At 45.5% G+C, this 14,389-nt stretch overlaps 1 protein-coding gene across 1 annotated transcript; it reads right to left on the bottom strand.

Moving 5' to 3' along the window:
* Positions 1–260: 260 nt before the first annotated feature.
* Positions 261–5,741, bottom strand: LOC138183224 (uncharacterized). Its single transcript, XM_069119895.1, has 2 exons — positions 4,622–5,741; positions 261–4,192 (listed from the first exon to the last, which is right to left on the bottom strand). The coding sequence occupies exons 1-2, from the start codon at positions 5,739–5,741 to the stop codon at positions 261–263; spliced, it is 5,052 nt and encodes a 1,683-aa protein (XP_068975996.1).
* Positions 5,742–14,389: the final 8,648 nt, after the last annotated feature.

Here is a 14,389-nt window from a genome sequence, read left to right as displayed (position 1 = left end):
CTTTCCCGTGTCAACCCGTGGCGAGCAATAAACTTCGGGAAACAATGCAACGGAAGAATCTTTGTTAGTTTCGAAGGACCTCGACTAGGAAATTGCTGAGATTTATGGAGGGTACTTGAGAATATTGAGGGTACGCAGTAAGGATGAGCGGACATCTGGTGACCATCTTGCCCGCGGTGTGTGGCCAGGTCTAGGCAGAGTGTCGCCCGGCGTAACATCCTCCCCCCGTTGAGAGGGCACCGATCAACCTTAGATGTGGGTCAGGTGGGTGTGTGATCCATCTCCTTCGATGTCGGTGATTGTCCGGACTCGACTCGGGCTGATTGACATGGCAGGGGGACCAGTCTTTTGACGCCGCGATCCAGGAGGCTCGATGATGTCTGCACCGTCGCTGTTCGAATGATACCATCGGCTCCGGGATGGATCTTGACTACACGGCCTAAGGGCCAGTGCATCGGTGGAACGTTATCTTCTCTGAGAAGGACGATGGTGCCTTCTCGTATGTCGTGATTGCCCTTGTTCCATTTGTTTCGGATGTTCAGTTCGTTCAGATACTCCCGATGCCAGCGGCGCCAGAAATGCTGCTTGAGTTTTTGAATATGTTGCCAGCTGGAGAGACGATTGGTTGGAGTGTCCCTGAAATCTCGTTCTCGAATGCTGGTTAATGAATCTCCGATGAGGAAGTGACCAGGGGTAAGGACAAGGAGATCGTTTGGGTCGGATGAAATTGGAGTCAGCGGACGGGAGTTCAGGATGGACTCGATTTCAATGATTAGTGTGTTGAAATTTTCGAAGGTTAAGAGCTCGTTACCTGCGACACGTCTGAGATGTCGTTTGAAGGATTTCACTGCAGCCTCCCACAACCCGCCGAAATGAGGTGAGTTGGGAGGGATGAAGCGCCATTCGATCCGTCGGTCGGCCAAAAAGGACTGAACCTTTACCTTATGATCGTCGGCCTGCAGGAGGTTTCGAAGCTCTCGTAGTTCGTTGTTGGCGCCAACGAAGTTGGTACCGTTGTCGGAGTAAATTGTTGCGCAGAATCCTCGGCGAGCGATGAATCTTCGCAGAGCAGCAATGAAGGCCTCGCTAGTGAGGTCGCTGACCAGCTCGATGTGGACTGCTTTAACTGCCAGACATACGAAGATTGCTACATATGTCTTGATTTTACGTCGGTTGCGATCCTTTCGTTCTTTGATGTAGAAAGGTCCGCAATAGTCGATTCCGACGTTGGTAAATGGCCGAGATTCCGTTATCCGTGCAGCTGGAAGGTCACCCATCACGTAGTCCACTGGAGGTGGGTTAGCTCGGCAGCAACGGACGCACTTCTTCAGCGTGCTCCAAACTTGACTACGGCCGTCGATAGGCCAATAAGTTCTTCTTAGAGCATATAAGGTGGCTTGAGTTCCGGAGTGGAGATTCAGGAGGTGTTCATGCTCGATTATGAGCGCTGTAACTGAGGATTTCGGTAGAATGATTGGATGCTTCTGACTGAAGGGCATTGGTGAGTGACCGAGTCGACCTCCGACTCGCAATATCCCGTCCTTGTCCAGAAACGGGTTGAGTCGTCGTAATTTCCCCTTCATTGCAGAATTTCGGTCTGTTCGGAGAATATGGATTTCATCTGAAAAATAACAGAACTGTAGTAATTTGATCAGTTTGTTATGCGCATTGGTTAAATCACGCGTGGTTAGAGGTCCCCGTCGATCCTGTTTCTGTCGCCATCTAAGACAACGAGCGGTAATTCTCATCAGCTTGGGCCAAGACGAAAATCGCTCCAGTAGACTGTGGTCAGCCGGAGTCACGGACAGACAGGTTGCCTTCTTCTGTTCCGGAATTTCGGTCAATGGTACTGGGTTCCACGTCGGCCAGTATTCTTCAGGATGTTGGAGCCATACCGGTCCATGTTGCCAAATGGTTGATCGTAGGAAGTCTTCGGGCGATTGGCCTCGAGATATGAGATCTGCAGGGTTGTCGGTAGTGGGAATGTGACGCCAATCTGAGGTGTGAGTCTTCTGTTGAATTTCAGTCACTCGATTAGCGACAAAGGTTTTCAGCGTATGGGGTGATGTATTAATCCAATGCAGAACGATTGTGGAGTCAGTCCAATAAACAGTCCTAGAAATGTTGTTTGGTAAAGCTTGAAGGACTGTGGTGGCCAGTGATGTGAGAAGAAGTGCTCCACTCAGTTCCAGCCTTGGAATGGTTTGTGACTTGAGCGGAGCCACCTTTGACTTTGCAGTGAGAAGTCGTGTCCAGACATGACCATCCGGAGTGATGGTGCGAAGGTAAATGCATGCTCCATACGCCTTTTCGCTGGCGTCACAGAACCCGTGTAACTCAATTTCCGCTGCGGCCTTGATTATGGTTTTACGTGGAAACCTTACGTTGTTTAACAATGGTAGCTGTGTATAAAATCTGTTCCACTCTGTATGTAAGTCGGCCGGTAGGGATTCGTCCCAGTCAATTTTTAATGTCCAGAGTCTTTGGAGCAGCATCTTAGCTCGAACGATCACTGGTGCCAGTAATCCAAGAGGGTCGTAGATCTTGGCGATTTCGGAGCTGATTGTTCTTTTCGTGACTCGAGGGGAGGTAGGGTTGATTTTGACGGAATACAGGATCGAATCGTCAAAGGAATTCCAGATAACACCCAGAGTTTTGAACGTTTGCGATTCGCCTAGCAGCAGCTTATCGTTTATGTCCTGCTCGGAAAGTCCTCGTAGCAGTTCCCTGTCGTTCGATGCCCATTTTCGAATGTTTAAGCCGGCCAGTTTGAGCAATTCTGTGAGCTCCGTTCTCAATGATCGTGCCTCGCCCCTTGTATCAACTCCCGTGAGAAGATCGTCGACGTAGAAGTCTCGCTTTAAGACTGTCGCTGCTCGAGGGTACCGATGTCCCTCGTCGTCCGCCAGTTGTCTGAGGCACCGAATGGCTAGATAAGGGGCCGCTGACAGCCCGAATGTCACTGTGTTGAGTTGATAAGTGTCAACCCTTCCATCAGAGTTGCGCCACAAAATTTGTTGGAATTTCCGATCCTCTGGACGCACAAGAAATTGTCGGTACATTTTTTCAACATCTCCTGTAATGACGTATTGATGAGAGCGAAATCTTAGAAGAATGAAAAATAAGTCGTCTTGTAATTTCGGTCCCGTATGAAGTACGTCGTTCAATGAAACTCCGGTGGTGGTTGGTGCAGATCCGTCAAACACAACTCGGAGTTTCGTAGTTTGGCTGGACTCTTTGATCACGCCGTGATGTGGCAGAAAATATCCATCGTCCGTGTAGTGGTCCGTGGTGATCTTAGTCATGTGTCCTAATTCTAGGTACTCTTGTATGACGGCGTGATAGTCGGCTTCGAATTGTTTGTCCCGTTGGAACCGACGGCATAGGGATGTGAGTCGCTTCATCGCCATGGCTTTAGAGGATCCAAGCGAAGGGGTTGTTTCGTTAAACGGGAGAGCGACAATGTATCGCCCTTCGTTGTTGCGCTGAACGTGGTTTCGGAAATGTTCCTCGCACTGTCGTTCCACTTCCGAAGTGTGTACAGTGGGAGGTCCTTCGTCGATTTCCCAGAACCGGGCGAGATCCGCCTGTAAAGCCGTCGTGGAGGCGTGAAATGCGTGTGCTGGTGATTGCGAGGTTGGGCTCCCCCCGATGACCCATCCGAATTGCGTTTTTTGCAGACGCAAGTCGGGTCCGTTTGCTTGACTGATATCAAGCTGGCCGACACAGAGTGATGCTAGTGTTGGCCCGGCGCTCAACAATATTTCGATCGGAGCGGGTATGTGGAATCTTGGATCGGCTAGTTGGAGATTCCGAGGTATCTGTATCGTTGAGCGATTTATGGGTTGATCTGGGATCCAAGGCGATATTGTCGGTATGATTAGGAACGTCAAGGTGCGTTCGTATCTACCGTCAATGGAGGTAATCGTGGCCGTGATGTAGCGTTTCGCGGTCGTCGATAACGTGTTGAGTGTTCCGATTGGGACCGAACATTTCCGTTGATTGAGTTTTAACGAATTAGCGAGCTTTTCTGTAATAAAGTTCATGCTAGAACCGGTGTCTAGCAAAGCCCGACAACGGAATGGTTGAATTTTATTATTCAAGATGTTGACCTGCGCTGTGACTAACAAATCGTGCTGCAATGGTTCGGAGGGAAGCGAGGTCAATGAGTCTGTTTTCTGTGGTTCGGTCCCTAGCAAAGTCGTCTGATGAAGTCATTGCCCTTTTTGTTGTTTAGAACCGGGTGATATATTTGGTTCCGATCCCGTCGTTCGCGATAGCCGAGATTCGCGTTTCGGCGATGTTCGCGGAGATGTTCGGAGAGACGTTCGGGGGGACGTTCGGGGAGACGTAGATGCGCGTCTCGAACGATGTGACGAACGCGGGGTCGGTGAACTGGGCGAGGATCGACCGTTGGATGCCCGGCTGCTCGACGATCGACCGCTCGACGATCGACCGTTCGACGATCGACCGCTCGATGATCGACCGCTCGACGATCGACCGCTCGACGATCGACCGCTCGATGTTCGGTCTACACGTGTTTGGACTTTGCGATGATCATGGTCTCGGTGCAGATATGTATGGTGTCGCTGTCTGCAGATGCGACATGAACCGGCGGTACATTGAGTAAGGGTGTGACCCTTGCCTAGACAATTGGTGCAGAGCGACGTCCTTTTGGCCGTTTCAAGACGTTCCTTGGGCGACTGCGCCTTGAAGGTTTCACAATTCCATATTGCGTGTGGTCCTCGGCAATTCGGACACATCGACGGCTTATGTGTAGTCGCGAATGCGTGAACTCGCGGGGAGTTCGGTTGCTGACGGTTATGTCGATCGGACCCCCGTTTCATCACGGTTGATGCTGAATTTGTTCTGTCACCGTTCGTACGCGTTTTCAGAAATTCTACCAAGTGCGTGTAGGACGGCATTTTCTTGTCTGGCAATGTGCGGTGCCATTTGCGTATGATGGCTGCTGGTAGTTTCAATGTGAATATCTTGAGAAGAACGACGTTTGATACGACTGGTTCGCCGAGCTTCTTTAAGGCTTGGAGGTTTACCTTGACCGTCTCGAGAAAATCATCTATGGCTTCGGGTGTTTCTTTAGTTATTTGCGGATAGTCAAAAATCAAGTCCCAGTGGCGCATGCAGACTTGACGGTGGCAGTCGAATTTTTCTTTAAGAATGTCGATAGCAATTGAGTAATTTAATTCCGTGACGTCTAGCGATTGTATGCTTCGCGCGGCCCTTCCGGTCAGGGAGGATTGGAGATAATGAAACTTTTGCACGGGTGTAAGTCGCTCGTTTCGATCTATGATGGACAAGAAGGAGTCGTAAAATGAATGCCAATTCTCGACGGTACCGTCGAAAATAGGCACATGAATCTCCGGTAATTTAATTGATGCAGCCTCGCGAACAGCGGCTGATTCGCCGTTTGTCGATTGCGACGGCGTAACTAGTCGTAGATTGTTTAATTGGTGAATTACTCGGAGCTCTAATCTTTCGTACTCGTCTGCTATTTCAAGGCCGCGCGCGATCTCTTTTTCATCTATACTTGTAAGCTCGTTTTGAATGGCGCGGAATTCCGTCTCATATGTTTCCAGACGATTTTTAATTTGGATTAACTCGTGCTCTTGCGGACAGCTGGATTGTTCGATTTCGTCCAGCTTTTTTGATAAGCGTGTAAAGTGACTGACACACTGGCCTCGGCTTCGGCGCAAGGCGGCAAGTTCATTTCTGGTTGCCATTATTTATTATATGATAGAGATTGAAATGGTTAGAACTTACTTCTGTTGACGAAGGTGATACTTGTCTAAAGTGACGCGTTTTGTAGTGAGAACGAAGTTGTTGGATATCGTTATGTTGACGATTGTCCAGTTGCGGCGGGAGGCTGCCTGGTTGCGTTTCAACCACCGAATTATGCCTCTTCAAAGGTGACGGCCCTTGGCGTTACTGACTTCGCTGGAGTGGTAACGCTTCCGCTGCTGGTTATGTTGGATTCACGTGGCACTGTATGGTAGTGGGTGTCACTGGCGTGCACTTTTCACAGACACGTGATCCGGCTCGAAGGACCAAAATGTTCGATCACTCGCGGAGAGACGAGATCGCGGAGAAGCACGTCAACGGGAGTCGTAAATTCCCGTTACGATTAGATAATCGACGCCACGAAATGATCGATCCCCTATTTCGTTTAGGATAATAGGGGTGGTTAATTGAGTAGTTACACTGATTCACCAGGTATAACTTTATATTTATTTCAACAACTTCGTAAAGAAATGATTGCACTTATGCGAATATACAAGTTATAGTTGATTGATCTTGACCCGGTTACAAGATGTTGACGGTTTGAAGAAGAGAACAAGAGTGTGCTTCGACGATGAAGCTGTGCCGGAGGAAAACTAAGGATAGGTGTGTCTAGCGCACGGGATCATCGGATTTGTTGGCGACGATTTTGGCTAATAGAGTGAGGGAAATAGGCTTCGTTGTTAATTGGTTATTTGCTATGGTGGTGGGTGAGGAAGGATGCTCACCGCCCTCAAGATAAAGTCGTTGGTGGGAGGCCTCACACGTGAGAAACAGAAACTTTCCCGTGTCAACCCGTGGCGAGCAATAAACTTCGGGAAACAATGCAACGGAAGAATCTTTGTTAGTTTCGAAGGACCTCGACTAGGAAATTGCTGAGATTTATGGAGGGTACTTGAGAATATTGAGGGTACGCAGTAAGGATGAGCGGACATCTGGTGACCATCTTGCCCGCGGTGTGTGGCCAGGTCTAGGCAGAGTGTCGCCCGGCGTAACACCTTACATTCCGCACATAAAATGGAGTGTAGAAAACGCTTAAACGTCGATATATCTAAAACGGGAAGGAAATGACGGTTAGTCTTCGTCAAAATCGGCATAATCGTGGAGATTTGCGATCTGTTGGGATTGTTTCGCGGGTTATTGCGGGCATGCATTACATTCGACACGTAAAATAGAGTGCAAAAAGCGCTTAAACGTCGAAATATCCTAAACGGGAAGGATATGACTGTTAGTTATCGTCAAAATCGACGAAATCATCTCGATTTGCGAGCTGTTCGGTTTGTTTCGACCTTCAAACTGGAGTGCATTACATTCTGCACGTAACATGGAGTGAAAGGAGCGCTTAAACGTCGAAATATCTCAAACGGGACCGAAATGACGGTTAGTATTCGTCAAAATCGACGAAATCGATGCGATTTGCGAGCTGCTGGGCTTCTTTCGACGTATAAACGGCAGTGCATTACATTCTGCACGTTAAATGGAGTGAAAAGAGCGCTTAAACGTCGAAATATCTCAAACGTTAAGGAAATGACGGTTAGTATTCGTCATAATCGACGAAATCATCGCAATTTGCGAGCTGCTGGGATTGTTTCGACGGTAAACGGGCATGCATTACATTCTGCACGTAACATGGAGTGAAAGGAGCGCTTAAACGTCGAAATATCTCAAACGGGTAGGAAATGACGGTTAGCTTTCCTCAAAATCGACGAAATCATCGCGATTTGAGAGATGTTCTGTTTGTTCCGAAACTAAATCGTGCGTGCCTTACATTCTGCACATAAAATGGAGTGTAGAAAACGCTTAAACGTCTAAATATCTCAAACGGGAAGGAAATGACGGTTAGTTTTCTTCAAAATCGTGAAATCATCGCAATTTGCGAGCTGCTGGGATTGTTTCGACGGTAAACGGGCATGCATTACATTCTGCACGTAACATGGAGTGAAAGGAGCGCTTAAACGTCGAAATATCTCAAACGGGTAGGAAATGACGGTTAGCTTTCCTCAAAATCGACGAAATCATCGCGATTTGAGAGATGTGCTGTTTGTTCCGAAACTAAAACGTGCGTGCCTTACATTCCGCACATAAAATGGAGTGTAGAAAACGCTTAAACGTCGATATATCTAAAACGGGAAGGAAATGACGGTTAGTCTTCGTCAAAATCGGCATAATCGTGGAGATTTGCGATCTGTTGGGATTGTTTCGCGGGTTATTGCGGGCATGCATTACATTCGACACGTAAAATAGAGTGCAAAAAGCGCTTAAACGTCGAAATATCCTAAACGGGAAGGATATGACTGTTAGTTATCGTCAAAATCGACGAAATCATCTCGATTTGCGAGCTGTTCGGTTTGTTTCGACCTTCAAACTGGAGTGCATTACATTCTGCACGTAACATGGAGTGAAAGGAGCGCTTAAACGTCGAAATATCTCTAACGGGACCGAAATGACGGTTAGTATTCGTCAAAATCGACGAAATCGATGCGATTTGCGAGCTGCTGGGCTTCTTTCGACGTATAAACGGCCGTGCATTACATTCTGCACGTTAAATGGAGTGAAAAGAGCGCTTAAAGGTCGAAATATCACAAACGGGACGGAAATGACGGTTAGTATTCGTCAAAATCGACGAAATCGTGGCGATTTGCAAGCTGCTGGGATTGTTTCGATTCTGAAACGTGCGTGCATTACACTCTGCACTTAAAATGGAGTGAAAAGAGCGCTTAAACATAGAAATATCTCAAACGGGAAGGAAATGACTGTCAGTTTTCGTCGAAATCGACGAAATCATCGCGATTTGCCAGCTGTTGGGTTTGTTTCGAAGTTTGAACGGCAGTGCACGACCTTCCGCCTGTAAAATGGAGTGAGAAGAGTGCTTAAACTTCGAAATATCTCAAACGGGAAGGAAATGACGGTTTGTTTTCGTCAAAATCGACGAAATCATCGCAATTTGCCAGCTGTTCGGTTTGCTTCGATGTTTATACGGTCGTGCATTACGTTCCGCACGTAAAATGGCGTGAAAAGACCGCTTAAACGTCGAAATATCTCAAACGGGAAGGAAATGACGGTCAGTTTTCATCAAAATCGACGAAATCATCGAGATTTGCGAGCTGTTCCGCTTGTTTCGACGGTTAAACGGTTGTCTATTACATTCTGCACGTAAAAAGGAGTAAAAGGAGCGCTTAAACGTCGAAATATGTCAAACGGGAAGGAAATGACGGTCAGTTTTCATCAAAATCGTCGAAATCATCGAGATTTGCGAGCTGTTCCGCTTGTTTCGACGGTTAAACGGTTGTTTATTACATTCTGCACGTAAAAAGGAGTAAAAAGAGCGCTTAAACGTCGAAATATCTCAAACGGGAAGGAAATGACGGTCAGTTTTCTTCAAAATCGACGAAATCATCGAGATTTGCGAGCTGTTCCGCTTGTTTCGACGATTAAACTGTTGTGCATTGCTTTCTGCACGTAAAAAGGAGTAAAAGGAGCGCTTGAACGTCGAAATATCTCAAACGGGAAGGAAATGACGGTCAGTTTTCATCAAAATCGACGAAATCATCGAGATTTGCGAGCTGTTCCGCTTGTTTCGACGATTAAACTGTTGTGCATTGCATTCTGCACGTAAAAAGGAGTGAAATGAGCGCTTAAACGTCGAAATATCTCAAACGGGAAGGAAATGACGGTCAGTTTTCATCAAAATCGACGAAATAATCGAGATTTGCGAGCTGTTCCGCTTGTTTCGACGGTTAAACGGTTGTTTATTACATTCTGCACGTAAAAAGGAGTAAAAGGAGCGCTTAAACGTCGAAATATCTCAAACGGGAAGGAAATGACGGTCAGTTTTCATCAAAATCGACGAAATCATCGAGATTTGCGAGCTGTTCCGCTTGTTTCGACGGTTAAACGGTTGTTTATTACATTCTGCACGTAAAAAGGAGTAAAAAGAGCGCTTAAACGTCGAAATATCTCAAACGGGAAGGAAATGACTGTCAGTTTTCACCAAAATCGACGGAATCATCGAGATTTGCGATCTGTTCCGCTTGTTTCGACGATTAAACGGTTGTGCGTTGCATTCTGCACGTAAAAAGGAGTAAAAGGAGCGCTTAAACGTCGAAATATCTCAAACGGGAAGGAAATGACGGTCAGTTTTCTTCAAAATCGACGAAATCATCGAGATTTGCGAGCTGTTCCGCTTGTTTCGACGATTAAACTGTTGTGCATTGCATTCTGCACGTAAAAAGGAGTGAAATGAGCGCTTAAACCTCGAAATATCTCAAACGGGAAGGAAATGACTGTCAGTTTTCACCAAAATCGACGGAATCATCGAGATTTGCGATCTGTTCCGCTTGTTTCGACGATTAAACTGTTGTGCATTGCATTCTGCACGTAAAAAGGAGTAAAAGGAGCGCTTGAACGTCGAAATATCTCAAACGGGAAGGAAATGACGGCCAGTTTTCATCAAAATCGACGAAATCATCGAGATTTGCGAGCTGTTCCGCTTGTTTCGACGGTTAAACGGTTGTGCGTTGCATTCTGCACGTAAAAAGGAGTAAAAGGAGCGCTTAAACGTCGAAATATCTCAACCGGGAAGGAAATGACGGTCAGTTTTCTTCAAAATCGACGAAATCATCCAGATTTGCGAGCTGTTCCGCTTGTTTCGACGGTTAAGCGGTTGTTTATTACATTCTGCACGTAAAAAGGAGTAAAAGGAGCGCTTCAACGTCGAAATATCTCCAGCGGGAAGGAAATGACGGTCAGTTTTCATCAAAATCGACGAAATCATCGAGATTTGCGAGCTGTTCCGCTTGTTTCGACGGTTAAACGGCTGTTTATTACATTCTGCACGTAAAAAGGAGTAAAAGGAGCGCTTAAACGTCGAAATATCTCAAACGGGAAGGAAATGACGGTCAGTTTTCTTCAAAATCGACGAAATCATCGAGATTTGCGAGCTGTTCCGCTTGTTTCGACGGTTAAACGGTTGTTTATTACATTCTGCACGTAAAAAGGAGTAAAAAGAGCGCTTAATCGTCGAAATATCTCAAACGGGAAGGAAATGACGGTCAGTTTTCATCAAAATCGACGAAATCATCGAGATTTGCGAGCTGTTCCGCTTGTTTCGACGGTTAAACGGTTGTTTATTACATTCTGCACGTAAAAAGGAGTGAAATGAGCGCTTAAACGTCGAAATATCTCAAACTGGAAGGAAATGACGGTCAGTTTACATCAAAATCGACGAAATCATCGAGATTTGCGAGCTGTTCCGCTTGTTTCGACGGTTAAACGGTTGTTTATTACATTCTGCACGTAAAATGGAGTAAAAAGAGCGCTTAAACGTCGAAATATCTCAAACGGGAAGGAAATGACGGTCAGTTTACATCAAAATCGACGAAATCATCGAGATTTGCGAGCTGTTCCGCTTGTTTCGACGGTTAAACGGTTGTGCGTTGCATTCTGCACGTAAAAAGGAGTAAAAGGAGCGCTTAAACGTCGAAATATCTCAAACGGGAAGGAAATGACGGTCAGTTTTCTTCAAAATCGACGAAATCATCTAGTTTTTCGAGCTGTTCCGCTTGTTTCGACGGTTAAACGGTTGTTTATTACATTCTGCACGTAAAAAGGAGTAAAAGGAGCGCTTAAACGTCGAAATATCTCAAACGGGAAGGAAATGACGGTCAGTTTACATCAAAATCGACGAAATCATCGAGATTTGCGAGCTGTTCCGCTTGTTTCGACGGTTAAACGGTTGTTTATTACATTCTGCACGTAAAAAGGAGTAAAAGGAGCGCTTAAACGTCGAAATATCTCAAACGGGAAGGAAATGACGGTCAGTTTTCTTCAAAATCGATGAAATCATCGAGATTTGCGATCTGTTCCGCTTGTTTCGACGATTAAACTGTTGTGCATTGCATTCTGCACGTAAAAAGGAGTGAAATGAGCGCTTAAACCTCGAAATATCTCAAACGGGAAGGAAATGACTGTCAGTTTTCACCAAAATCGACGGAATCATCGAGATTTGCGAGCTGTTCCGCTTGTTTCGACGGTTAAACGGTTGTTTATTACATTCTGCACGCAAAAAGGAGTAAAAGGAGCGCTTAAGCGTCGAAATATCTCAAACGGGAAGGAAATGACGGTCAGTTTACATCAAAATCAACGAAATCATCGAGATTTGCGAGCTGTTCCGCTTGTTTCGACGGTTAAACGGTTGTGTATTACATTCTGCACGTAAAAAGGAGTAAAAAGAGCGCTTAAACGTCGAAATATCTCAAACGGGAAGGAAATGACGGTCAGTTTTCATCAAAATCGACGAAATCATCGAGATTTGCGAGCTGTTCCGCTTGTTTCGACGGTTAAACGGTTGTTTATTACATTCTGCACGTAAAAAGGAGTAAAAAGAGCGCTTAAACGTCGAAATATCTCAAACGGGAAGGAAATGACGGTCAGTTTTCATCAAAATCGACGAAATCATCGAGATTTGCGAGCTGTTCCGCTTGTTTCGACGGTTAAACGGTTGTTTATTACATTCTGCACGTAAAAAGGAGTAAAAAGAGCGCTTAAACGTCGAAATATCTCAAACGGGAAGGAAATGACTGTCAGTTTTCACCAAAATCGACGGAATCATCGAGATTTGCGATCTGTTCCGCTTGTTTCGACGATTAAACGGTTGTGCGTTGCATTCTGCACGTAAAAAGGAGTAAAAGGAGCGCTTAAACGTCGAAATATCTCAAACGGGAAGGAAATGACGGTCAGTTTTCTTCAAAATCGACGAAATCATCGAGATTTGCGAGCTGTTCCGCTTGTTTCGACGATTAAACTGTTGTGCATTGCATTCTGCACGTAAAAAGGAGTGAAATGAGCGCTTAAACCTCGAAATATCTCAAACGGGAAGGAAATGACTGTCAGTTTTCACCAAATTCGACGGAATCATCGAGATTTGCGATCTGTTCCGCTTGTTTCGACGATTAAACTGTTGTGCATTGCATTCTGCACGTATAAAGGAGTAAAAGGAGCGCTTGAACGTCGAAATATCTCAAACGGGAAGGAAATGACGGTCAGTTTTCATCAAAATCGACGAAATCATCGAGATTTGCGAGCTGTTCCGCTTGTTTCGACGGTTAAACGGTTGTGCGTTGCATTCTGCACGTAAAAAGGAGTAAAAGGAGCGCTTAAACGTCTAAATATCTCAAACGGGAAGGAAATGACTGTCAGTTTTCACCAAAATCGACGGAATCATCGAGATTTGCGATCTGTTCCGCTTGTTTCGACGGTTAAACTGTTGTTTATTACATTCTGCACGTAAAAAGGAGTAAAAGGAGCGCTTAAACGTCGAAATATCTCAAACGGGAAGGAAATGACGGTCAGTTTTCATCAAAATCGACGAAATCATCGAGATTTGCGAGCTGTTCCGCTTGTTTCGACGGTTAAATGGTTGTTTATTACATTCTGCACGTAAAAAGGAGTAAAAGGAGCGCTTAAACGTCGAAATATCTCAAACGGGAAGGAAATGACGGTCAGTTTTCATCAAAATCGACGAAATCATCGAGATTTGCGAGCTGTTCCGCTTTTTTCGACGGTTAAACGGTTGTGCGTTGCATTCTGCACGTAAAAAGGAGTAAAAGGAGCGCTTAAACGTCGAAATATCTCAAACGGGAAGGAAATGACGGTCAGTTTACATCAAAATCGACGAAATGATCGAGATTTGCGAGCTGTTCCGCTTGTTTCGACGGTTAAACGGTTGTTTATTACATTCTGCACGTAAAATGGAGTAAAAAGAGCGCTTAAACGTCGAAATATCTCAAACGGGAAGGAAATGACGGTCAGTTTACATCAAAATCGACGAAATCATCGAGATTTGCGAGCTGTTCCGCTTGTTTCGACGGTTAAACGGTTGTTTATTACATTCTGCACGTAAAAAGGAGTAAAAGGAGCGCTTAAACGTCGAAATATGTCAAACGGGAAGGAAATGACGGTCAGTTTTCATCAAAATCGAAGAAATCATCGAGATTTGCGAGCTGTTCCGCTTGTTTCGACGGTTAAACGGTTGTTTATTACATTCTGCACGTAAAAAGGAGTAAAAGGAGCGCTTAAACGTCGAAATATCTCAAACGGGAAGGAAATGACGGTCAGTTTTCATCAAAATCGATGAAATCATCGAGATTTGCGAGCTGTTCCGCTTGTTTCGACGGTTAAACGGTTGTGCGTTGCATTCTGCACGTAAAAAGGAGTAAAAGGAGCGCTTAAACGTCGAAATATGTCAAACGGGAAGGAAATGACGGTCAGTTTTCATCAAAATCGAAGAAATCATCGAGATTTGCGAGCTGTTCCGCTTGTTTCGACGGTTAAACGGTTGTTTATTACATTCTGCACGTAAAAAGGAGTAAAAAGAGCGCTTAAACGTCGAAATATCTCAAACGGGAAGGAAATGACGGTCAGTTTTCATCAAAATCGACGAAATCATCGAGATTTTCGAGCTGTTCCGCTTGTTTCGACGGTTAAACTGTTGTTTATTACATTCTGCACGTAAAAAGGAGTAAAAGGAGCGCTTAAACGTCGAAATATCTCAAACGGGAAGGAAATGACGGTCAGTTTTCATCAAAATCGACGA

Source organism: Bombus flavifrons, chromosome 9 (genome assembly GCF_040668555.2).
Source record: "Bombus flavifrons isolate JBK064 chromosome 9, iyBomFlav1_principal, whole genome shotgun sequence".
NCBI lineage: Eukaryota > Metazoa > Arthropoda > Insecta > Hymenoptera > Apidae > Bombus > Bombus flavifrons.
This window is presented reverse-complemented; position numbering and strand designations above follow the sequence as displayed.